At 33.8% G+C, this 26070-nt stretch overlaps 2 protein-coding genes across 8 annotated transcripts in view; both read right to left on the reverse strand.

The window, feature by feature from the left end:
* Positions 1–1183: 1183 nt before the first annotated feature.
* LOC113396514 (MD-2-related lipid-recognition protein-like) lies at positions 1184–6762 on the reverse strand. 2 transcript variants are annotated; one of them, XM_064217090.1, is made up of 4 exons: positions 6604–6762; positions 2703–2810; positions 1983–2155; positions 1184–1330 (listed from the first exon to the last, which is right to left on the reverse strand). In XM_064217090.1, the coding sequence occupies exons 1-4, from the start codon at positions 6692–6694 to the stop codon at positions 1241–1243; spliced, it is 462 nt and encodes a 153-aa protein (XP_064073160.1). In that variant the 5' UTR covers positions 6695–6762; the 3' UTR covers positions 1184–1240. The 2 variants fall into 2 exon arrangements, with proteins under 2 accessions (XP_064073160.1, XP_026490269.2); XM_026634484.2 differs by having other exon boundaries at positions 2703–2806; positions 6600–6760.
* A 2490-nt stretch (positions 6763–9252) lies between these two features.
* Positions 9253–26070, reverse strand: part of LOC113396510 (uncharacterized) — a 70399-nt gene continuing 53581 nt past the window's right edge. For 4 of the 6 annotated variants that reach the window (XM_064217131.1, XM_064217133.1, XM_064217128.1 and 1 more), the window contains 12 exons: positions 23577–23717; positions 15250–15764; positions 14526–14754; positions 12893–13532; positions 12571–12744; positions 12221–12383; positions 11609–11721; positions 11054–11273; positions 10705–10825; positions 10293–10447; positions 10031–10175; positions 9253–9775 (listed from right to left, as the gene is read on the reverse strand). In XM_064217131.1, coding sequence (XP_064073201.1) covers positions 9554–9775; positions 10031–10175; positions 10293–10447; positions 10705–10825; positions 11054–11273; positions 11609–11721; positions 12221–12383; positions 12571–12744; positions 12893–13532; positions 14526–14754; positions 15250–15764; positions 23577–23717 — 2838 coding nt within the window. In that variant the 3' untranslated portion in view covers positions 9253–9553. The remainder of the gene's footprint in view (positions 9776–10030; positions 10176–10292; positions 10448–10704; positions 10826–11053; positions 11274–11608; positions 11722–12220; positions 12384–12570; positions 12745–12892; positions 13533–14525; positions 14755–15249; positions 15765–23576; positions 23718–26070) is intronic. The other 2 variants (XM_064217130.1, XM_064217129.1) reach the window with 2 other exon arrangements.

The following is a 26070-nucleotide window of genomic DNA, read 5'->3' on the forward strand; positions in this document are numbered from 1 at the left end:
GAAGTTACTGGCCGATTAGAGAGCGGTACTACGGCTATATAAGAAAATGAAAACGTAAACATTCTAAATGAACTAATATATACTATTTCATATTAAAGATTTAATTTAAAAGAGGTTTCATCATTTTGGCGCCAAACTTCCTAAAAAATATTTTGAATAAACGCGAAGTTTCGCGGGAGATCCGCTAATCCATAATGAATACCATAGATTAATTATTCCAAATCTTATATCGCGTCACTTCGATGCAAAATGTTATTTATTAGCTTTTATCCTCTTGTGGTTGCAATAGACTATAGACAATTCATTTATCAGATCAGAGAACCATCACGATACAAGTAAAATGTTTTAAAAGATATTTCTGTATCTTCACGAGCAGTTTTATATTTATGAGGCTCCACTAGTCGGGATGGTACAAATGTTTGATACCGTAAGCAGTCTTAGATACCTCTCTTAATAACTTGCAACTTTAAAGTAAATGTACATATATAGTGTACAGTAAATGTTTTTAAATGTAAAATCCGAGATTGACCATTGGTTTCAACCAACATGCATTTTAACCGATCATTGCGGGTTCAAACAAGGCAAGCACCGCTGAATTTTAATGTGCTTAATTTGTGATTGTAATTAAACTCGTGCTCGGCGGTGAAGAAACCTGCATGTGTTAATTTCAACAGATGGCAACAGGTTATATCCACCAACCTGCATTGGAACAGCGTTTTTTACTTTTGCTGAAAATGTACACTAATTTACTAAAGTACCATCTACTAGTTAAGTAATCGTTAGGAACAAAATCACATGATTTAATTAACATTAAATTAAAATAATTAATTAAAAAACACTTAAATTAATATTCATATTACTCAACACAAGATTATATAGATCTTAAAAAAGCGTAGTCAATATGATACCTAAAATCACCAAGATTTTAGGTATCAGGATATGGCTTGACATACATTTGTAATTGGAATAGTGGACTAACTACTAAGATGCGTATCTGATCGTTTCGGTAGAAAGAGAGATCAATTTTACTATTATAGTAATCCGGTAAATTGTCGATTCTAATATCTTTCAAATTTCGTGTAAAATTCTACTTGATACTGGAATAGGTAGATATTGATTTTGGATCAGGCCGTGAGAAGTCATACCATCATATTACAACGATTGTATAAATAAAAATAATATATTATGATATTTTTAAACGTTTATCTTAATAAACACAGTATTTATTTTAACACACTCGTTATTTTCTAAGTTCTATTTTGGCTACGAAACAGCAGTTTTCTGTTGTATTGTCTTCGTTCCATATCTTCCATTTAATTTCAAAAATACCCTGGAAAAACATAAATAAAATAATTATTAAGTCCACATTATGTTTTAAATTCGATAAGTCCATCGTCTTTTCGATTGGAATAATAGTAATGATAATGTTTTGTGTTCCAGTTGTGGGTGAGAACAGGCCAAGATTTAATCAGCAAGTTTAATATCAAAAGCATAAAAATATAAGAGCTATCAAAATAAGGTTATATTGATAGCTGTTATTATGCAATCTCATATCAGACAAATTTCTGCCAAATATTTATCCCCCATTCCGCATTGAAGCGCCGTGGTGTAATTAATTCCAAATTTTCCCTTCCAGGAGTCTGCTTATTTTACACGACACTCCAATGCGCCAACCTCTAAAACCTCGGGGACTGAGCCTCTGGAACTCTCACATACCGGACGAAACATGGCAGCTTAGCTACCACTTTACACTGATTTCAAGTGAGAGAGTGGTACTTCTCCGGGTGTGCCGGCCTATTCGGCTGCAACCAGAAGGTATGCACCGTGGCATTGCCACTAGGAATAGTAGCATATTAGATATTTAAGGAATTGGTATTGTTACTGCGTCAATGTCTATGGTGGTGGTGACTATATATTAATAGGTGAGCCATTTACGAGTCCGCCTATCAATACTATAAAAATATTTATACATTTGTACTAACATTAGGTAGTTTCTTTCCCAATACAAGACTGTAGTCAAGTCGATTTTGCTTTTCAGCCTCCAGCGGACAGGTAGTGAATTCACAAGCGTTCGCCTTTTCAAGATCTGGGAACGGAACATCTCCTGCGTCACTTGCCCAAAACAGACCAGTCAACACCTTGTCGCTCGAAAATTCTGATGACAAAATAAAAAAACATCTTAAGTGTATCATACCGTACCGTAACACATTTAATAAAAATATATACTTATAACATTGATTCGAAAAATAGGTAGAATGAGGTTCAGATGCTCGATGTCATTATTGCCTAACCACCTCCTGTGAGTGTACTCCTCTGTACACGCAATATACTTGGAAAATGAGGTATGAGTTTTTAAAATTTGTGATTTGAGTTTTTGTTTAATGTTTTTTTATAAAACAAGATGTTACACAATAAGATTCGAACATACATTAGTGGACGAATAGCTCGTCTATAGGGGATCAATAACCCTCGTTGGTGCAGTGGCTAGTAACAGACTAGACAGGGACCAGATCATTAAAATTAGCAGTTTTGAAGTAAACTTAAACGGTATTCACCAGATCAACGAGACAGACACTACAAAAGAACGTTTTTAAAAAATTTAAAAATCACTAATCACAAGTGCTACAGTTTTAGAATATATTTATTTATATTTAATCAATTAGTATAAAATAAATGTATGTTAATATGTCAAAGGTACTTACTGGGTGTGTAGTCAAAAGATATAGCAGACGTCGCTCCCTTTTTGAGCAAACATTTTTTTGGGTTGCTGCACGGCTCGATGCGAACTTGGCTTACATCACACATGCTAGCTGAAAAGAAAAATTTTTGGTTTAAAAAAAGTAGGTATATGTTATATTTCGACTATTCGTTTAATATTTCCATCCTTGATGATTATTGACTTAATAGTATTTTTGTAAAAAATATTTTTCTGAACGTTTCTCAAAAATCGCGATAGAAAAAAAAACAACAATTATAAAATGTTCGAAATGGAGAGAATACGATAAAGATATTAATTATATAACTACATATATGTATAATCTATCTATATAATTGTATAGTGTATATATGTAATTATTGATAATATTTTTTTTTATTCTGAGCGGCCTCGACGGCGTCACCAGGCGATAGCGGTGGGCGAGATAATTTTTTTTTTTACGTTTGGCTTACGCTTGACTGCGATCATACTGGATGGTAAGTATTAATATAATTTAAGATGGAACGAGCTTTCATAGAAGATATTCACTTTTGCTATGAAGATAAGTTATGAGGCTTAAGTCAGATGTTCGGAGTCCACATAGGGATTCTAAGGGTAGCTAGCCCTAGGCTTAGGACGCCAGCGATGTCTCAATAAGCATAGCTCAGTTGTAAGTAGAGAATTATAAAAAAAAATACGGTTGTGAAATAGCGGGCTTAATCTAATAATTCGATAAAAAACGTATAATTTTAACCTCTGGTGCGCTGCGCGATTGCATTACGTGCCATTCGGTACGATGGCCGACAAGTGACATGGCTTTATTTAAGTTCAATTTAAAGTTTTTATACAAAAAATTTGAAGAAAGTCTATAATTTTACTTCGACACAAAGAACCCCACACCCACAATGTGCGTGTCTTCGTGTCTCGCCTATATTTTACGAGTAAACAATAACTATTTTTACGTAGAATTATTTACATTGAGAACTTAAATATACAAAGCAAAGTTTAAAATAACTTTTGGTCAAATCACTACCGCGTAGAATGGTAGCGAGGACACTCGTATTTCGCCATGAACCATTCCCGTTTGTTTCTTTGTAATGAACCAATCCATCTGCCTTAATTCTTTTAACAAACTTTAGGGCACAGCAAACAGTAGTATTCAGTACTGTTGTGGGGGTTGAAGGGTGAGTGAGCCAGTGTAACTATAGGACAAGGGACGTAACATCTTAGTTCCCAAGGTTGGTGGCAAGTTGGCGTTTTAAGCGATGGTTAATATTACTTACAACGCCATTGTCTATGGGCGGTTGTGATCACTTACCATCTTTTTTAGGTTGTCTTTTTGCTCGTCGTATATCATAAAAAAATAACGATAATCAACTTGGTTTCTATTACGTACCTAACGTATTTCCTATATCTTATATTTATATTAATGATATTATCGCTTAATTTTGTTAGTAAAAACATGCTATGAATAATATCTGTCGAATTGTATCTGTGCCGCAATTCGTGTAATATTTGACCTTTCAACTAAGATTGCGTAGTAAGAAGTACACTTGATAGGTTAAGTACAATTATTTTTAATAATATGAGGATTTTTTTATTTCAGTAAAAATAAAGGGTATCAAAACGACAGTCGATGGGAAAATAATAACTAACAATAAAATTCACATTCTATTTAAGATTTCTTGTAAAACGTAACTACTTTTACTACCTAGCAAACCTACCTAACCTAGCAAAGCTACCACCGGTTCGGAATGTAGATTCGACCGAGAAGGTATGGCAAAAAACTCAGTAGTTACTCTTTTTCAACATCTAAAAATACAGTCATGTTAGTTAAATACAATTATATATTATGTATGTAATATATCCTGCCTGGAAGTCAACAAGCATTAACTCTACGCTTTTTTATCATCTATATATTCTTGTATCGAATAATATGCCTTCTTTACCGATGTATTCTTTACCAATGAATTTATGAAACGGCAAAGTTAAAAATGTCTGCGGAATTTTATTATAGAAACGGATACCTAGTCCCAAGAAGGATTTATTGACTTAAATCTTGATCTTAAACCTAAGATCGTCGCGATTTAAGAACCGCGTGTTCTATCCACTAAGCTATTACGGCTCTTCGTTTCTTGTAAACAATAAATAATAAACACGCATTAATAAAGTCAACATTGTAAATCATATATCCTAAGCAGTTTTTAAATGTAATGTTTGATTAAACTGCTCGTTTGAAATGTACTGAAAATGTACTTATAATTAAATATTATGTTCATTTATCTTCTAGTGCGTATATTATATGTTTCATGTGTAATATATATTTACTCTCGCTTTCAACGAAGAAAACCTAAATTTAGGTTTGTAATAAGCGCTAACAAAATCTATCTACAAAACATTAACAATAATTAACATTTTTAATACTTTTTAATAAATAATACATTCGTAATTTATAATTAATAATTTTTATAATTACTTTTTAAATCAGTTATAACTGACTTAGAAAGTATGATTTCAAATCTTTCTTAATGTTACAAGGAGTAATATGGTCCCGTACATCAGTAGGTAGTTTATTATCAAGACGAGGAACTAGGCAAGCATTCGTACGCTCGGAGTGCTTAACCGGCCCCGAGTGACGTCCCGCGTGCATACAGAATTTTGTACTTTATACCAGTATATGTTGTTAAAAAAAAATCTTTTAAAATTGCATATTTCAACTGTGCCTGCACCGGTAAAATTTTACAATGCTTAAAAAGTTCATTCCAACACGCTTCTTTAATGTGCGTTGATGGATAACCGAGATATAATTTCATTTTATTTTTTCTAATACAGTATTATCTTTATATAATTAGCACAAATAATAATCTGATTTAAATTTATATTTTCGGCTAATATTGACGCGTTTAAACCACTGGGCCATTTTAATAGGTATTTTTTAATTGCTATCACTTTCAAATTGGCTATCCAATGTAAATGAACATCGCCCATAGAATTAGTATTGTAAGAAATATTAACGTCGTATACTTGTCTGTCTGTTTATGTAAGGACACTGGCTCACTCATCCTTCTAGTCTGAACAATTCAGCAGTGGGATAACTGATGGGGGTGGTACTTAACCAGGTGAACTTTCTAGTGGGTCTATCCAGGGGGCATCCTCGCTATGATTTATATGTTCGCATATAAATTGACTATGTATGACATTGTCTATTTGTACCGATTGAAATTATATTTACAATATACCTATTTGTAGCCCCAATAAGGATATAATACTATAAATTTAGGGATACGAAATCTATTAAACGAAATAAATGAAACGAAGATGAGGTCGTTTGGAACAGCTGGATACATTAATTTGCGTTTAATAGGTACGTAATATAACACATCAAACAAAGCTTGTATGTAAGTCATTAATACAAAAGTATTGTTTTCTTTTTCTAATAGCCCACGGTCTCTTTCACTTATTTTTTTTTTTACTTATTACACTTTTCAATTAGAATTTTTAATGGTAATTTTTATACTTTAATTTTCTAGATTTGCCGTTCCATGACTTATGATGCACTATAGTATGTCCTGACTTATTCGCCTTGAAAGACGCCGACGTGGCCAAAAGTGGTCAGGCGGACAACATAAAAATCGGATTACAGCAATACATTAATATAACAACTGGTTGGTTTTGGTGAGGTTAAAATATATTAATCAGGTAATTATGGCGTCGCCTTAACTAGTTCGCTACGTGTGGAACCGTTGTCTTCCTCAAACATATCGAAAATTGCAAAGGGAGAAAGAGAGCAAACATTTGAAAACGTAAATAACGTTAGCGAAGCCAGACAGTAACGTCGAATGAAACTTGGCAAATAAATAATCAAATATTTAATTTATAAATTAATATATTTTATTATAAAAACTCACCTTCGTCACATTTTTTAAAATTAGCGACTTTCGCTAACGCAACGCTGACGGTAGATAACACCGCGAATATCAAGAAGATATTTGTCGACATTTTGTCAAGGCTCAGTAAACACTGGTTCCGTCTGCTTTGGTCAACTCTGTTTCACAAATAACATCGGATGATGACATCGTGACCCGGAGATAAGTGGTAATTAGTTACTTACGTACCCATTAACTGCTTACTAATATCATCGATAGGAATGTTCGTCTGTACGTATGTGTGTGTCAGCATTTGCGGTATATTGAATAGAGAGTTTTATTTGATGCTTCTATGTATGATTATTGTAACGTCAGAAGGAATTTCAGAAGAAGATGTTTGACAAACATTTTTAACCCATTAAATTTTAATAAAGATATAGTTCATAAAATCGTTGTTCGTATACATTGTAATCAAAATATCGTATTATATTGACGATGGCGATTATGTCGTACTGCCCTCAGTACGACATCATCGCCACAACACTTAGACAGACCATAAGATATATTTTGTAAATCGCTTACTTCGTAACACACTCGTGAATTTTTTTGTAAACCGACTCACGATGAATCATTCTTGTGATGCTTGTGTCGTTTAAATGCTATAATCGTTATATTTCACTATCGTGTTCTGGGCTGAGTTTCGAGTTTGCGCTTACAGAATAACTATACAAGCAAACACCCGTATAAAATATATTTTATTACGTGTATTTATTATTTGAGTGTGAAATGTAGTATTTAATTCCCGTATAACTTTTCTAAGAAAATCCGTATCGTGCATATAAACTAATAACAAATAATGACTTTTTAATCGAAATACGATTAAAAAGTTATTGACTTTAAAAAAATGAAGATAAAAAGCAATAAGTGTCAAAGGGAAGTTAAACAGTAAGATAAGGATTCTGTTTCATCTTTAACTGTGGCTCTTTTGTCTCTAATTTAGATATATACCATAGTTTTTGTATATTATTTAAATAATCAAAAATAAAACGTTGAGGCTATTACTAATTTTTTATAAGGCAGCTATTTGTGATGAGGCCGTCACTATACCATTTTGAAAAACTCATTATTTCTTTATAATTTAGTGTAATACTGTTTTAATTAAGGATTTATATAATGCACTCCACGTCAAAACGAGGAACTTTATTTTCGGGACGAATTATTAATATTGTATTTAAACATTTTCAGCAACTATTAATCTACCTTTTCAAAGTCTTGGTAGGTTGGTCTAAAGGCAAATAATTTTAAGGATGTAGATCTCGGAATTCGGCGTTTAAATCTGGGATGGAGCCAATAAAAAATGTGGCTCAAACTCAAACTCATACTGAAATTCCTTTATTCAATATAGAAGCAATACACTTACTTATTGATAGTCAAATTAATCACTACCACCGGTTCGGAAAAGACCTAAGAATCGGTCAGGACGACATCATGATATTATACACTTATTTTAATAAACGTGAAAAACATAATTCTTGCTAGATTTGTCATTGAAAATGAAATTTGAGCCGAGAGAAGATGATTAAATTATCACAATTGTGCTCAGTGAGTCAAAATACAAAAAAGCCTGAATGGGCTTTTTGAAATCTTATCAAATTTTATGTAATTGAGTCTAAATTGGATATTATAGCATTACATTTAATAAAAAAACATAAATATTTTCTTAAAAATTTATTTACAAGAAATACATTTAATACAAAAATAACTACATCGACGTCATAATTTCGTTGTTCGGTTTCTGTCTGTCAGTCTAAGTATTTACAAAATATACATACATACTCAATTCATGCCGATTGTTTTTCTTTGGCATACGTTTGTTGATTAAGAAAAGTGTGACGAAAACTAGATTAAAAATAATCTTATGTGTACTAAAAGAGGATTATTTGCCATTAACTCGGCCGATCATTACAATACTTATATAGATATTAATAAAGGTCAAAATTGTATACGATATAATATATTTATTATAAAAAAAATACTTTAATATATAAACTTTTAAAAAAAAGTCGAAAGGTTTTTTTTAACTTAAATATAAATTAAAAATAATAACAAACAAAAATTTATTTATGATAAGTAGTGGCTTAATTCAAGTAACGTATAATTATTATAATTACGATCACTAATTAAGTTATTATGAACATTTAGTATGTATTTATCTATACTGTACTAATGAGCGAACTAAATATTTACAAGTTATGAACAAAAAATAAACCTAATTAAATTAAAGAGCAGTCAATTTTAATCTCTACGCTACAGACATAAAGTTAAGATTTGAAGATGCATCACTTGACAATAAGATTAAAAGAACACCTTGTTTTTGTATTCGTGTCATATTTAAACAGGAATATATATAAAGTTATATGTATATTTCCTTACAATTCACTTTATTTGTATAATATAAACACAGTTATTATATTTATCCGATTGCACATAAGCATTGTAAGTTCGTATTTACTAACAGCTTCGCTTAAGTGTATAGACTACTCCAATAATAATTTGGTTGTTTGAATACGAATTAAGATAACTTTAATAATCAAAAATATTTATTGCCACAAAAATTATCATGGCTACAAAAATTGAGATATTCCTACTGCTGAACAGAAATACTTAGAATTGTTGTTTTCCAGTTTGGGTGAGTGAGTTAATATTTCCTAAAGCGTTAATGGCTATGCACGGTGGTGATCACTTACCGTCAGGTGGCCCGTTAGCCCGTCAGCCTGCTTACAAAAGTAATTTATCATAAACTCTGTTTAAAGTTCAAACGAACCAACGTATAAACGAGTTAAATATTCAGCTACCACAAACAACAGTATCAAGATTTACACAGACTTATAGATATAATATTTGATCGTGTTTAATTTTTGACGACGATAGTTCATATGTCAATATGTTCGAAGCGCGGAGGAGTCCCCGCCGGAGGGCTGGCGACAGGCCGTCACACGATGGCGAGCGTGGTGGTGGTGTTGTGGTCGTCGCGGGGGTCGCGGGGGTCGCGAGGGTCGCGGAGGTCGCGCTGCAGGTCGTGGTGCAGACCGGCCTCCTTGAGGATGCGCATGCGCGGCCCGAGCGGCACGCCCAGCGCGCGCAGGCGGTCCTCGCCCACGTACGGCAGCTCCGCCGCGCCCACCTTCTCCTTCTCCAGCAGCGCCGCGTATTTCTGCAACCAGACACTTCGTGAGCGGGTCGATGACACCACGGGTGCGCCGGTAGACCGGAAGTCGTGTGTGGGTGATCGTCGATTGAATTCAAATCTACATTGTATTGTTATTATACAATATGCCGGCAATATTGTTAATTAAAAAAGTAAAGTAATATTCTGCATACGTTGTACTTCTAGGCTAAAAAGCTGGGTCCTTATTTCTCATTATGACCAGCTCGACTTTAAATTCTTCATCGGTTTGGTAAAACTCACCTCGTATCCCAATTTCTTCAGGAACAGTCGCATCAAGGGAGGCTCGTCTCCGAAGAACTTGGTCAGACGTTTGACCCTGTCGGGATTGCTGAAGGAGTACGGGTCCAGATGTCTGCTGTGCCCGGATCTGACGTACTGCTGAGATCTGCGAATGCAACATAGATATTTTAAATAATAATATATTCATTAGAAGCAGAAAAACAAACAAGTTCCTACTACAGCTTGTGATTTATGGTGGCAGTGGTGGCGGCGGCACACTCACCGGTACAGGTGGCGCAGCGCGGCGAGCTCGGCGCGGATGGTGTCCATCTCCTGCAGCACGAGGTGGTGCGTGCGCATCTCGCTGGAGAGGTGCGCCACCGAGCGCGCCAGCGTCACCACGTGCGACTCCAGCCGCTGGAAGCGCTTGTTGATGCCCTGCGGAGCGTGCGGAGCGGGACGTTGCGAGTGATCTTTGAGATACGATATTAATAAAGACGTTCTCGCAGTCACTGCTGTTAATCGTAATAGACCGTAAACTATTTGTTAGTTGGGTCTCGTGTCCATTTACGACTCATTCGCATCATTTATATAAAATTGCTTTATTGATGGATTTGTGAAATTAAAGTTCGATTCTGGTTCCCTCGAAATGCTTTACTGTTTTTATCGACGAGCACAATTGTTAATATGAGTACCTTGAGATCGTGTTTCTTTCTTTGCTCGTTGGAGCTTCTCCGCTTGTCGCGAACTGGTCGACTGCTGACGGAACTCGATGGGAGGGAGGACATGCTGCCGTACCGACGCTTCGATGATAACCTGAAATGCAGACATTTCGTATGGGAATGAAAAGTCTGAAAAGTAGGTCGATGTTTAATTTTATAACGCTGCATCAATAAAAATCTCCTCCGAAACATGTTGTACCACAAATTTTATTTATTATTTATTTTGCCTAAAACTTAAATTTTGTCGATTATACCGCTATAGGTCTCATGATAAAATTATACACGAAGCCTTGAGCTAATTAAACGAGACCAAAATGTTTACCTAGCTTCCCATGTAGGATGTTTGGCTAGACTTGCTGGTTTCCTAACTCCCAGCAACTGCAGCACCTCCGCGTACATGTTCTCGAGTCCCCGCAGCTGCCTTCGGATGGCGCGCGCGTCTCCCGTCGAGGCGTCGCTGTCCGTCCGCCCGTCCAGGAGAGACGAGAGGTCCAGGCTTCGAGTCGTGGTTGAAGTCATATCTGTCGTGTCTAACCCGAATACTGAAACAGGAAATTACAAAAATATTATCTATTATATGATATAATATGATATAATCTGTCGGATATCAAAAGGCCTATGTGATGGTAAGTGGTCATAGCCGCCTATTGACTTTGTTTGAATTAGCGTTAATCTTGGAATCTTTGATATTATGTTGTACTTTAAATACAGGCAACTGGCTCATTCATCCTGCAAACCGGAACATGACAATACTTAGTATTTTTATTTAGGGGTTGAATACAGAAAACGTATTTTGACTAAGATTTATTTCAAATATCAGTAAACATTTTAATTAATATTCAGTAATTTAGAAGCAAATTATACAAATCAAACTTACAGTGTTTCTTATAATGATGATCACGTTTGGAAGAGTGTTTCTTGTGTGAATGCCAGCGCGGTGATTCCCTTCCTCGACGTCGTTCATCAGGATATTCAGATCTACCAGGAAGACTGAAAACAGTAAAAAGAACTTAATAATTGGAAATTGAAAACATTTGCTTGTAAAAAATCCAAACGGTACTAAATTTTATCACGAGCTGATGGTCAAATCATAAAATTGAATCAAAACATAAATAATGAAATTTACAAGGAAACCATCCAAGGTTCTGCAACGATTGTCACTAGCGTTTGTTAAAGCCTATAAAAAAACTTTCAAACTCAGAATTTCCAGAATATGGAAAAAATTTAAGCCATGTTGCACACTATTTTAAGCTATATAATATTTTCATTTTTGAATTTGATGATTCCTTTCATATTTTCATAAAGGTACATTTATTAAACATTCGTTATTAAAAACATTAATAGTTGTGAATAATTTTAAAAGTTTTTAAAAATTAAGATTTATTCTAACTATAAAAATATGTTAAAGTAAAGTTTCAATAGATATCTTATTTTGATCTGTTTAGATCATTCAACTCACCCTAAAATTATATTTAAATAATTATCCTACCTATTTCTTTTATGTAAATCTGAAGACGGCGACTGTGGTGGGAGGGGAGGTGTCATAGAGCCGTCAGAGCTGGCTGAGCTATCGAGTCGCATACTGGATAACTTGGGTTCTAGTATCTGTCGAAGCTCGCATTCCACTAAATCTGCCCATTCGTTTTCTCCTGCTGTAGATAAATATAAATAAATGAATAGCATATCAAATTGATAAATGTATGTGCTTTATATAGATTCAAACAAAGGCCATTTGTATATCCTAAAACTTTATAATCTACGTCTATCTCTTTGTAATATAAAATTGTCCATGCGTTCTTTACACGTAGTAAATTATTAATTCTTAAATAAACATCATACCGGGTCCAGGATTTTGCTGACTAGGTCCAGGCTGAGGTTGAACCCTGGACCCTACAGCATCTGAATCAGCAGATGTGTCATGAAGGCTGGCGTCAGGTCGTCTCCCGCTGGAATAAGCCACGCTACCTCTACCAGAGTCAACGTTTGATGACTGACCACCATTTTTGTCGTAATCTGACAAATGCGAATATTTTTGTCATTAAAGTTTAATATGCATAGTATATTCCTTAATTCAACACACAGTAATAAATATTGTAATAACAAGATATAATTATGTTTATTTGGATTTATATTTTGTTTTCACTCCAAAAAGGGTTCTCACCTGAACTAGCGCCCGATCCACTTGCACCTTTTTTTCCATGTGCTTTTAAATCTTCGATTCTATTAGGTGTTTGTCTTGACGAAGACGGTTGTGGGTTATATACTTCAGCTTTACTACTCGAGTTATATACACTGTCCACGGATTTCTGACTTGCACTTTCGTCATTTCTTTCTAACATTTCACCAGATGTTGAAGCTTCTTCTTTCTGTCGTTTGCCTAATGAATCAGGCGTCCGCCTCGATTCCTTATGACTATCTGGCGTTCTTCTATACATTTCATGTGCCCGTTCTTGTCTCGGTGAATCAATTGACCGTCTACTTGTACGTATTCGTTCTTCGAAACTAGACCGACCTTGTGCTGCAAGCCTCATTCGAAATCCTCCATCATCTGACTCTCGTTCCTCGATATTTCTTGTTGGTCCGTTTTCATTTGGCATACCATCTAGAAGATTGCCATGGGAATTTCTCCTGGATCGATCATGGATTTGTGGTGCTGTGATCTCTTGTCTAGGATGAGGATCATCTAAGAGGTGAGGATGGGAAGCAGCTCTTCTGCCTTCTACTAAGCCTCTTTGACGTATAACTTCCCTCTCTAATTGTTGAGGACTTCTGAGATCTAATCTTGAATGTGAGATGTCAAACTGTAAAAGAAAACTCTATTTGTACTAGTTATATTTATTGTTTTGTTTCGCAACTTTGAAAGATATCACACCCTAAAATAAAATTATATTACAACCTATAAAACAGTTACGTAGTCAGATTTACACAATAAAGCTCTTTTCTATGGTACTCGGTCACGACAGAAACATATAAAAATGTATATGGAGTGTTATAACATCGGATATGCTATATTATATCTTTGATAAAAAAAAACTTTTTTGTCTGATATACGCCTAACTTACAACTATCAATAGTATTCTAATTAACAAAATTATTTTTTAGCCGGTGACTTTTTATTAATAATTTAAATAACCGCTAAGAACTAGAATATCTGCAATATCTAAAATTACATAATACAAGTTAAGAAATGGATAAGTGACAATAGTTTTGAGATTGATTTAAACAACAATGATTCGATAAATTCATTACGTTACGGACAATACGGAGGTAAAAATTTAGATCCACGATATCACGCTCGCATCATAAAATATGTACTTGTTATTTTAATTGCGTGCTCCGTGGGAAATTGTAATTGTTGGGAATCATTGTGCTTTGTTGCAGCAGTGAGAAACAGTCTTAAGAAAGGCGAGAATTATTGCTGTAATTTTTTGATTCTGTTCTATGACATTTGGATTGTATTGCATTTTGTAATTATAGTTTATTTGATTTGTAACCCCCGTTAAGCTATATATTAATTACTTAATTAAGAACACCTGAAACTAACGTTGCTTGCGCATAAGCAATCAAATCTGATTGCCCTTTTGTATGTTCTGAACACTTCATATTCTCACAATATACGAATTACGAATAATATGGTAACGAATGATTGGTTGCAATGGAAACTTTGATTGATGATGTTTATTATTTAACAGGTTAATTAAACTCGTTTATAGTACGAAAGATTATTTAGTTCTAAAGTTTAAAAATAATCAGTGACTATGAAAATGAAATCATGTGATTCATTAAATTCATACCTGTGGCTGAGGACCAGTTTTCAAAGACGTGAAGTTTGCCATCGATCTCACATCCATATCTCGTTGGTACATTGCACTTCTTCGACCCGGAGGTCCATATTGTTGATAGAGGGCATCTGCACCGAGAGCTTGTGGCCTATGAGGAGACGTCAGCATCTCTTGCGATCTTGCCTGATGATTCAGCATCATCTGCTGTTGCACTAGCTGCTGTTGCTGATGTATTAATTGCCTGAAAGTTATTGTAACATATTTTTAATAGCTTTCAATACCTTTATTTTATTTTTCTTTGTTCATTGTTATTCAACAAAAGTGTTATCCGTGGTGTGCTTTGAAAATAATCTAAATTAATAAAAAAGTAATCTAAATTCTAGAATTTAGATTACTATCAGGCGGCATCACATTAAAACAATAGTACTACTAGAAATATTTCTTTTTATTTACGTATCAAACACTATGCTGAATAAAATTATTTTAAACGTTACGAATATATATTTATAAATACTCGATCATCAACGCATTGGAGAAGTAAACGAAGTTGATGGCACCACTTAATAGTTCTATTTAAAACCACGCTTAAAGAAATTTTAATTCCCATGTGAAAGCTGTGATTAAATTTCTACTACGTGATTATGTCATGTTTCACAAGGAAATTATAAAATATTATGCAACGCTGGATTCTAAATAGAAATTGCTAGATTAACATTAGTGCCAAGCTAAATCTTACCTATGTGGTGATGGACTCGGGTACGCCATGTTATTTGTCATGCCATGACTGTATTGCATATCTGGTCGATTTTGTGGCATCGGTCTCCCGTATATCCCTTGTTCTACTTTCCTTGGAGTTTCTCTTGGAGTGACTTGCTCCGGTTCAGGCCTTTTTCTTTCTTCGATATTGTTAAGTCTAGCTTCATCATTGTTCTTCTCACCCTCGTTGCCATCTTTTTTGAATCTACTCGATATCATGTCCTTTAGTGTGTGGTAAGTTTTGCTAACTGATTTATTACTTTTCGGGGCATCTCTTGTACTATCTTTACCGGTTTCAACCGTGACTGTTATGTGTGAGTTATTTTGGCTATCGGTTTTATATGCATTTTTGGCGGGTATCGGCGGTTTTGGGGAATCATAATTTTGTACGTTTCTCGCTATAGCGCCTTGGTTTGGATTTTGGTTTTGATTCATCGTGTACCCGTAGTTTTGTTCGTATTGTCTGAAATCACCAGACGGTCCTGCTTGTTGATTCTGCGGAAAATTATATAAACAACGTATTTAATGTCATGATAACCACAGATGTGATAATAATAGAAACGTATTGTAGATTTTTCAAATTATATCGTTAGTGCTACGCCAGTCTGTGTGAACATCAAAGACACTTTGGGGCAAAAAATGTAAACAATTTAGGCACCGGCAGACATTCGCAAGATACACTAGACAATTGTACACTTCTTATTATTATAGTGCAGAAACCACTGATGATGGTAAGTCTGATATTCCCGACGGAAAATTTAAAATCTTTTTTCTGACCTCATCCAGATTTGAATCCACATTCAATGACATTAAATCCTATACTAACGATCTACTGTTAAAGTTCATTGTTACGGTATTATCTAAAGATACTATTCGTTGATTTTTATTCAGGTTAAATAATAATTAAATTGTATTCTAGTGACTAATTATACTAGTAATCTTGCGGGTTATTTTCGGTTGAATCTACATTCCAAATCGATAGCATTGTGATCATGTTAAGTTTAAAATGGTCACTGGACGATCGTTGCCTCGTTTCAACGATTGAAGGCTTTGAAGTGAAAGAAACGAATGTGTTACGCGAGGTAATGGGAATGTTACAACAATGCGATGTAGGAATAATGGCGTTGAACTGTACATTATACAGGTTGCGACGTTTGGCGTCTGCCGCGAATTATTTTGTTATACAATGTGATTATATTTCGAGATAGTACTTTAGTGATATGATTAATAAAGTGTTTTGTTATCTTGATTTCAATTTCTTTTATTTGAATAATAAAATAAATATTGGACAATATCACATACATTACTCTGACCCGATTTGAGTAGCTAAAGCACTTGTGTTATGGAAAATCAGAAGTAACAACGGTACCACAAACGCCCAGACCCAAGACAACATAGAAAACTAATGAACTTTTTCTACATCGACTCGGCCGGGAATCGAACTCGAGACCTCGGAGTGGCGTACCCATGAAAACCGGTGTACACACTACTCGACCACGGAGGTCGTCGTTTTGATTGTGTTTGTTTTTTAGTAATCTGCATGTTTTTATTGCCAGACACAATCATATTCGAATTTTACAGTTACAATGTTTAAATCATGTTTTATTAGATTATATTATCTATTTATAATTACATAGATGTTTGTATTAGGATTTATGTTTAGAAGAGCCTGTCTCGATCACGCTGTATTTGTTGTATCACCTTAGCAAGTATATTATATATTCGATTCCATAAATTTACCATTTCAAACTTTCGCCTTAATTGCAATGCATCAAACATATAAATAAATAGAAAGACCGAAAAATTAAATTTTGTTAGAATTACATAATAAGTTAATGATCTATGATTAATTAAGTTTAGGTAGCTTAGAGTTTCAACATCTAATGTACTGAAAATGTTTTTAAAATTATTATTATTAATATTATTCAACACAAAAGAACACTAATATATATGGCCTTATGATTATAACAGATTACTTCCAGGCTTTTGAGAGCATGAGTTATATGACTCATAATTGTATTGGTATAGGCGGAGTCAAAATAAAAAGTTGTTATATACATTGTGAAGTATAAAATAAATGAACTTCACAACTTCACAATATATGGTTTAATAAAATGAATGCAATGTATTATGTATTAAAAATTATATAGATTATATATTTGTAGATTTTAACAATTTCTCACGACAAATATTTTTTTTAAAAGGAAATAAATATTAATGAATGTTTCTTACTCTTTCTCACACTTAGATAATTATTTTAGAAACGTATTATCTTGTCTGGAAAGTTCGTGTCAACGATGCTAATTTTTATTTTCCCATATATTAACTAATTTATTTAAATTTCTTTGATATTCTAAGCTCCCGAAATTCTATTTTCTCTCAACGAAAATTCAACTTTATTTAAATAAAAGATCAATAAAAATTATACCTACGTTTTCCACTGTAAATTCTACCATTTTGTCTTCAAAATATTCACTTTAGTTCACATTTTGAACACAGGTTTTCATTTATAGTAAAGTTAATCTTTTAAAATCGAAAAATTTCAAAACTCACACTAATATAAAACAAAACAATATTAAACACTAACTTCGTAATTTAAATATTAAACACTATAGATACGTGACGTCCTCTACGCGGCGAATATAAAACGGTAACAAAAATGTGTACATTTAAAAAAAATCTTTTTTAAAACTCCGAACGGATGCGTTCGCTTGTGAAACGAACACCGAGTATACTAGTTTAATAAGTGCATCGTAGACTGGCGTGCGGCTCCGTTACGCCGAATCGAATTTACAGTCAGCACCTTTGGAATACAAATCCATAATTATTGTTACTTTTTAATGCTACAAGCTAGAATGCGACGTTAATTATGCAAAAACGAAAAAAAGGTCATCTTAATTAAATATTGCAGACCGTAACTGTCCAAACTGAACTAAAAAACTGTCTGTCTGAACTAAAGGGTGTCGAATATATATTTTTGTGTGTGTATCCTACAGATTGATTCCTAGCGAAATTCGGAGCTGAGTGTACCTTGCCCAGGTAGGTCACGAAATGTTCGGTTAAGTGTCAACCATTCTAGCCACTGTGCCATCGCAGTGTAAATTTTATACTATAGTAGCAGATGAAAGCGAATTACGTTCATATCGATGTATATTGTACACGCATAGATAATTTTGATTCGATACGAGACTCTATCGGCAACTTTCACTAATAAATGCGATTAAATGTTCAAGTCGCGCCAAATACTATCGTGCTTTGAACACTATGACGGAAATATAAAAATGCTAATTTTAGGATAAAGGCTCTCTTTTTATTGGAATCTGTTTTAAAAAGTCAAGCTAATCGGCTTCTTAATGATAAGTGGTCACAATTCGGCATAGAATGTGATCACTTACTGTGTCAATATGAAAATAATAAAATTATTTCTTAAACCATCAATACGCCGCTGATCACGTTGTTAATTACTATGTCTCTTGTGCCTGTTATTAGACTGGCTCACTCACCATTCAAACTGGAACACAGTTATAGAACGTTTTGGTGTTTTACGGTGGAAGTACTGGTATTACACGGGACAACGAAAAGAAATTTAATTAAAATGACTGATTTTTCTAATTGCTTGATATTTAAATTTCACAATTTAAATAAAGAGTCACCATTGGTTCTCAATATAGATGTGAAAAAATATATCAAACTTTATTTCAAATATAATTATTCAACAAAGTCAAGTGTAATATTTGCACTTTGTTATTGTAAAAATTTTTACACCGGTTCGAAAAGAAACCAACGAAATAAACTCGACAAGGCGAAGTCATCATATATTTCAGTATTTTAGTCACACGACCAAAATAGCATTCAGTTATATGATACAATCATCAGAATCTTTGCTTTTACTAAAACAAGTTACAAGTTAATGCGTACGCCTTTACAAGAGGATCCCAGATAACGTTGAGAAATATTCGTAATTGTTGTAAATAAAAATCATGACTTAATATATGAATTTAAACCACGTGGTTACTTGTTCACGAGTCTTCCTATTACCAAAAATATATTTACCGATTTCAAATAGGAAAGTCATTTGTTTTCCTCGTTTATTTGTGTATAATAATATCGTGTTTTATAATTATCAATTAATCAGTTTGTTTTTTAATATATATTTACGCATTAACTTTACAGAGTAAAAATCGCAGTAGGAAGGCGACACGTGGTGTTAACGGTTCGGTTCGCTGTACGAAGTCGGATCGCGCATTGAATTTTTATATCAACGACTCATCGCCTTAACCCTATTACGATACAAAACAAAGAAAATATGGATACAAATGCGTAGTGTCGTTAACACCTCTTGGTACTTGGAAGCTTCTGATTTTATTGTATGTCCTTTCTCAGCTGGTCAGTTTTTCTTGATATTTTGTGAAAGTAATAGCATTGATTCTATTTGGTACAATTGTGTTATTATCTACTTATAAATTAGTGTATTTGTTTGCGTATTGGTCGAAATTCGAACGGTGTCAAATTTGAGGATAATTAATTAGGATGTTGAATCTTTATTCTCTTTTTAATTCTAATTTTTTTTTTATTAATAATACTAAAGCCCGTCAACAGCTACCAAACAGATCGGTAGATAAACAGAGGAAAAAGAGGTATTGACTGTCTTCGTCTCTTGATATGTAGTCTTAGCAATCTTTCCACCTAATACAATAATTCCTTGTGGCATAATATATTATAGTCTAAGAGCCAGTGATCGATTTTAAGATATCAAAACGGCAGACATGCTGCGATCACGTTTTGAAAGTCAATTTTTATGCTTTTCGACTCCTTGGATCCTCGATGGGAATAGTGAACCTCCATTTCCCCAACATCAGGTGAAGCAGTATACCTGGCAGTAAAATGGAGCTTGCTACTATACCGTAAGTCTGCCGATCACTGGCCTCAGTCTATTAATAAAAGGGCACAAGGTCGCGTGTCACAAATGTTTTCGTATTGGCGCGAAGTTTGGGTGCTTCAGACATAGAATCAAGTGTTATAGGTTAGTCGTTTTAGTTCATATTTGTTATTAGTTATTATTGATTCAAATTAATTTATGTAATTGTTATCTGTTTATTTTAAATTATAAATCAGATAGTTGTTTGAGTACGTTGAGCAGTAGACAGTAGTGGTATTAAGAATATATATATGAATTTATATATGGTCTTGAGCATGAACGTGGATGGATATAGAGGAAGGGGACGACCAAAAAAGATGGATGGATTGTGTGAAAGATGATATGGCTGGAAATAATGTTACTTGTGAGATGACGTCAGACAGAGAAGTATGGAAGAAGAAGACATGCTGCACCGACCCCGAGTGAATTGGGATGAGGGCAGTAGGATGATGATGATGTGAATATTTATAAATGAATGTTACCAGTGCTAATAACATAATACATTTTTTTAGATAAAAGATAAAATCAAAATGAAATCTTAAAAGTTGAATTATAATAACAACGATTTAAAACAGACAATAATTAATATATTTAAGTGTATATATTTGAAGATGATATATAACATTAAATAAAATTATTCAATTGCAATAGGTGCCAGTCGTATGGGACAATTATTTCCAAATACAATGCAATACGTGCCTCTCATTAAGTAGCTGGTAATATTATTAACCCTTTCCTTATTCTCGCCATCACATATGATTCATTCTTATTGTTATGTGTTTAACTATTGTGTGTTAAACTTACATTAGCAGCCCGTGAATTTCCCACTGCCGGGCTAAGGCCTCTCTTTGAGGAGAAGGTTTGCAGCATATTCCACCACGCTGCTCCAATGCAGGTTAGTGGAATACACACGTGGCAGAATTTCGTTGAAATTAGATACATGGAGGTTTCCCTACGATGTTTTCCTTCAGGGCCGAGCACGAGATGATTTATAGACACAAATTAAGCACATGAAAATTCGCCTGAGCTTGAACCCGAAATCATCGGTTAAGATGCACGCGTTCTAACCACTGGGCCATCTCTAGCGGCTGGAATAAGAAACTTATACGTATATAATTATTGTCAGTTGAATATGATTTCAAAGTCGTTTTAACAGCTTTGTACAATAAGTTTTATTCTTTCAATATTTTTGTATAGCTAATATTTACCAAAATAACCGTGTAGTTGACAAGATGTATATATCAATTTTCGTTGAATTTAATGTTTTAAAGGTTTATTTAAAAAAGAAGAAAAGATCCTTACAATAGTCGTGTATGAATTTTTTATTTTTTTTACTTGTAATGGAATAGGCGTTTGTCTTCCATCTCACCTGATGGAAAGTGTAGATGAATATAATATAACATCTGATCTTTCACCTTGATAATAAGCGACATTAACATTATATCATCTCGGAACATGCGTTGGTACTATTTGACAGCCAACCCTAACACCGTACGCTCATTGGTCAAAAACATTTTCTTAAATTTTAGTGTAGACATAGAACTAAGTTGTTTTACACGTAACATAATCAAAGTGCAGTATAGCAATTTAAGTTAAGTTTTTAGTTACTAAGTTGTTTTAAAATTAAACGGCATTCCAGCTGTAATCTGGTACCATGTAAGTTACTTGTAAAATACTAAAAATATTATATCCACCTACTGTGCTTATATTGAAAGAAATAAGAGTTTTCTTTTTCGTATTTATTAAAATCTATCTATGGCATGATAAATATGGAGTTCGGTTACGTTGGATACACAAGCCGAATCCGTGTCTCTCCGTTATGTGGTATGTCAGATGGTCAATTGTTTTGTAATATAATAATAATTCACAGGAGTTTTGAGGGGGTCAGAGATCACTATACCGTGTCTCAGAAAGCACGTAGAGCCTTTGGTCATGCGCCTGAGTTCTCTACGGTCGTGTCGGATTGCTATTCCATTGTATTATAAGTTTTTATTTTTATTTTTATTTTAGGCGGCTTGGCAAATGACCACTTAGCTGATATAGGTGGTCATCGCCAATGCGCCACCAACCTTGGCAGTTAAGATGTTACGTCCTTTGTGCCTGTACACCTATACAACCTACCTATACAACCATAACACAACAATACTAAGTATTTTTGCCAGGCGGTAGAATATCTGATGAGTACCTACCCAGACGGGCTTGCACAAAGCCTTACAACCAAGTAAATAGTTCACTGATCGCGTACACATTTGATCATGATAATATATTCTAAGCAGTTAGCCAGTAATTTTAATTTATTAGAAGGACATCAACATTATCAATAAAAAAAACCAAAAAAAAAATTGGTAACGTTAAACTTAACATTAATAAAAAGAATAAAATATTAATCTTACGTCCATTTTAGAAGTATTTACGAATCAATTAACCAAATAAAAATCGACCACGTACAGAACGATAAGCTTCTTAAGAATCACTGAAGGCAATATGTTTATGAGCTCCATATGTATATTAGGTGGTCCGTCAGTTTATCTTCCTGCTTAACGAGCGCTGCGACAAGCGAGGCATAACGATGGAGTTCTTTGCCCTATAGTTATACATTTTCCATGGTTTTATGTTCGAGACGCGTCTAATAATAGATTAGAGCTATGTGGGCCAAGACAGGCTTGTGACGGAGCTGAACAGATATTTGAAACTATAATAATATTTAATTATAATAACTAATATTAAATTGTCTAAGGCTTAATCTCAAAGTAGCCGTTTCTTGCGTGGAAATAGCTGTATTCTGTTTAATGTCCTTATCTCGGGTAGCGATGGATTGTTGTTATAAATTATATTTATTAAAGTTAGTTCCCGTGGACGTTTCATTCGAATTTCACCATAAATATATATTTAATTTAGTTCAAAATCAAAATATACTTTATTAAAGTAGGCTTTTTTTACAAGCACCTTTGAATCGTCATTTAACAAAATATAATAAGTAAAGCTACCACCGGTTCAGAATGTATATTTTACCGAGCAGAACCGGAAAGAAACTCAATAGTTACTCTTTTTCAACATCTAAAAATACAGTCATGTTAGTTAAATACAATTATGTATGTATGTATGTATGTATGTAATATATCCTGCCTGGAAGTCAACAAGCATTAACTCTACGCTTTTTTATCATCTATATAATCTTGTGTCGAATAATATGCCTTCTTTACCGATGTATTTTTTACAGATAATTTGAATTTTTGAACCGACAAAGTTAAAAATTTGCATATATATTTGAATTATCTAAATAATTGTCTATCTATTATGTTCATACATTTACCCCTACTATCTCTGTATATATTATATATTTTTCCTGATATAGTTTAGTTATTTGTAGATATTAAAAAAATCTTTACCTCTGCATGTGTCCACGCTGACAACGCCTTAGGGGGTGTGTCAGGAGCTACCGCTCCAAGTCGCCCCCTCTTTCTTGCTTCCTGCAAGATTGGTACTTTGGAGCTTTTGTCACCCGACGACAGGATCACTTCGCGTTCTATCTGTAACATATATATTGTTAATATAAATATATATTTTATGAACAGCTTTTTAATATAGCAGAGAAAAAATAATATAATTCAAAATAAAAATATACTACATTCAAGTATGCTTTTAATAGTACTTTTCAATCATCATTTTACAGAACTTATATTAAAACTAAATCTACTACATGTTCGAAATGTGGATTCTAACGAGAGAAATAGGTAAGAAACTCAATAATTACTCTTTTCTAAAATTTGTATTGAGGGTCAAAAGCTGTGAAATCTCGTTTTGGTTAGCACCATAGTGTGGTGGGATTTTTGTTCTTATCGTAAGTTGTAATAAATTCAGCACAATCGGTTAATAAAACTCTTTCTAACCTTATTCTACCCATAGATATAGATGTTTTTTTAAAAAAATATTAGTGTATTTTCTACATATTAAAATGAATACCAAACTGACCAAACCAAATAAAATAAAATCTAAGTCATAAGAAAAAACAAATTCAGTAGTCAATCGAAAGAATCAATCGAAAACCTTAAAAAAGTTAGGCGAATAAATAAACAGGCGGACGAAATCATTTAAATACATATGAAGGAATATCTGAAAAGTTTTCATGTGAATCAGTTTTAACATAGACAATAAAAAAAAATTAAGACCAAAAAGGAAAATCGTGTTGTTGTTACTAAACGTCTAAAGACGCTGAGTTATTGCTTTCAATTTCTGTCAGTCAGTCAAGCTATTGACATATTAATGATCGACATCTTAACTGGATGAGTTATAGCGCGATATTATTGTGGTAAACATTAGGCTTCGTAAATTGCCTCTTTGTTCTAGACTCTAATGGCTATATTATAAAGCTGCAAATCCAGATGTCCTGGATTGAAACCTAGGTTCGGTCTGTTGAAAAAAATCTCAGTGGTAGCAAGAAGTTTGAAAGTTGGTTAGTAGTCACGCGCCTGATCCTGAGCCAATCCGTTGGTCATGCGCCTGATCATTCCGGTCGTGTTGGATCGCAGTTTCAATAGATTATAAGATCGAGGGAATTGAATTGATAAGTCAAATCAATCAAATTACCCAAAACATACTTTATTCAAGAGGCTCTTGCGAGTACTTTCTAGTAATAATCATTTATCGTTATGAAATTAAATTAAAGCTACAATCGGTTCGAAATGTAGATTCTACCGAGAAGAACTAGCAAGAAACACAGGAGTTACTGAGTTTCTCTCTTCACTCTTTGTCGACAATTAGTTACATATATAATTAAATGCGTAAATCAACGAATACTAACTCCATCCTTTTTATTAATTAAAATGTTTTAACATGTAAAGTAAAAGTATTTGAGGATTTTTAAAATATCCGTTTATTTATCCTTATTTATTAATTATATATTATATTACGACGTCATACATAATCTTCCTTATCGCGTATTTGCGGAACTGAGTCGACCTGCAAGGGTCTCCTTCAAAGCCTGCCAACATGCTATTACGACGTATAGTTATTATAAGTTTTTCTTAGTTGCATACCAATTTTCACGCCATCTTTTCTCGTTGGAAAAACGCATTACGTCTGTCCCATGTAAAAATTGGTTATGTGGGACTCGCCGTTGCCGCAAACGTCCAGTGCGACCTAGTACACCAGAATACCCACTAAAAAAACAGCGGTATCCTCCGTCTCTTCGGCGGACGCCTTGGGATAGTTTTCGTATGCTACAGTCCCTAACTTACCCCATTACAAATGCCTATTTATATTATTATGCTTAAGCTAACTCCATACCATTTTTTTACAATATACGTCCAGTAAATTTATCCCAGTTAGTTCGAATTTGAAATATCAGTATAGACAAAGAATATCTACACTATCATTGCTATATTATAAGACAAGTGAATGATTAACAAAGTTGTATGAAAGTTCGTATTTATATATCATTAACACACGAAAACATCAATATTGTTGCGTAACGAGTGTCTAAACGACGACGAACAATGAACTTTCACTAATCTCTCTAAAAAAACGACGTTTAAAGTAACGAGAATCGTATGTTCGCAAAACTTTTAACATGTAACAGAGATGGGTGATCCTCAGATTAGAAAACAAAAGGCAGGTGGAGCGCGTGGAGTATTATTGCGAAGCAACAAAAGCGAATACAAATTACCGGTAGTGCAAAACGACGCGACTTTTTGTTAATAATTATTTTATAATCTAAGAGATAGTCTTAGAAAGTTAATATAATTTAAGGCTTTAATCGATTCGTTGGAGGATGATGGATGTGTTGATGGAGACGAGGTGTCCTGAGTTTAATGTATAAACTTTCACTTAAATACATATATATTCAAGAGTAAGTCAAATTTTAACTCTTGACTTGGTGAGAGG

The sequence above is a fragment of the Vanessa tameamea genome, chromosome 15, assembly GCF_037043105.1.
Source record: "Vanessa tameamea isolate UH-Manoa-2023 chromosome 15, ilVanTame1 primary haplotype, whole genome shotgun sequence".
Lineage (NCBI taxonomy): Eukaryota > Metazoa > Arthropoda > Insecta > Lepidoptera > Nymphalidae > Vanessa > Vanessa tameamea.

Excerpts from the sequence above, each read along its gene's own strand:
- LOC113396514 (XM_064217090.1), bottom strand. The coding sequence starts at position 6,694 with ATGTCGACAAATATCTTCTTGATATTCGCGGTGTTATCTACCGTCAGC. Across the intron at positions 2,811-6,603 it reads TTTTAAAAAATGTGACGAAG|CTAGCATGTGTGATGTAAGC; the intron begins GTGAGTTTTTAT and ends TTTTCTTTTCAG. Across the intron at positions 1,331-1,982 it reads TGGGAAAGAAACTACCTAAT|GGTATTTTTGAAATTAAATG; the intron begins GTTAGTACAAAT and ends ATGTTTTTCCAG.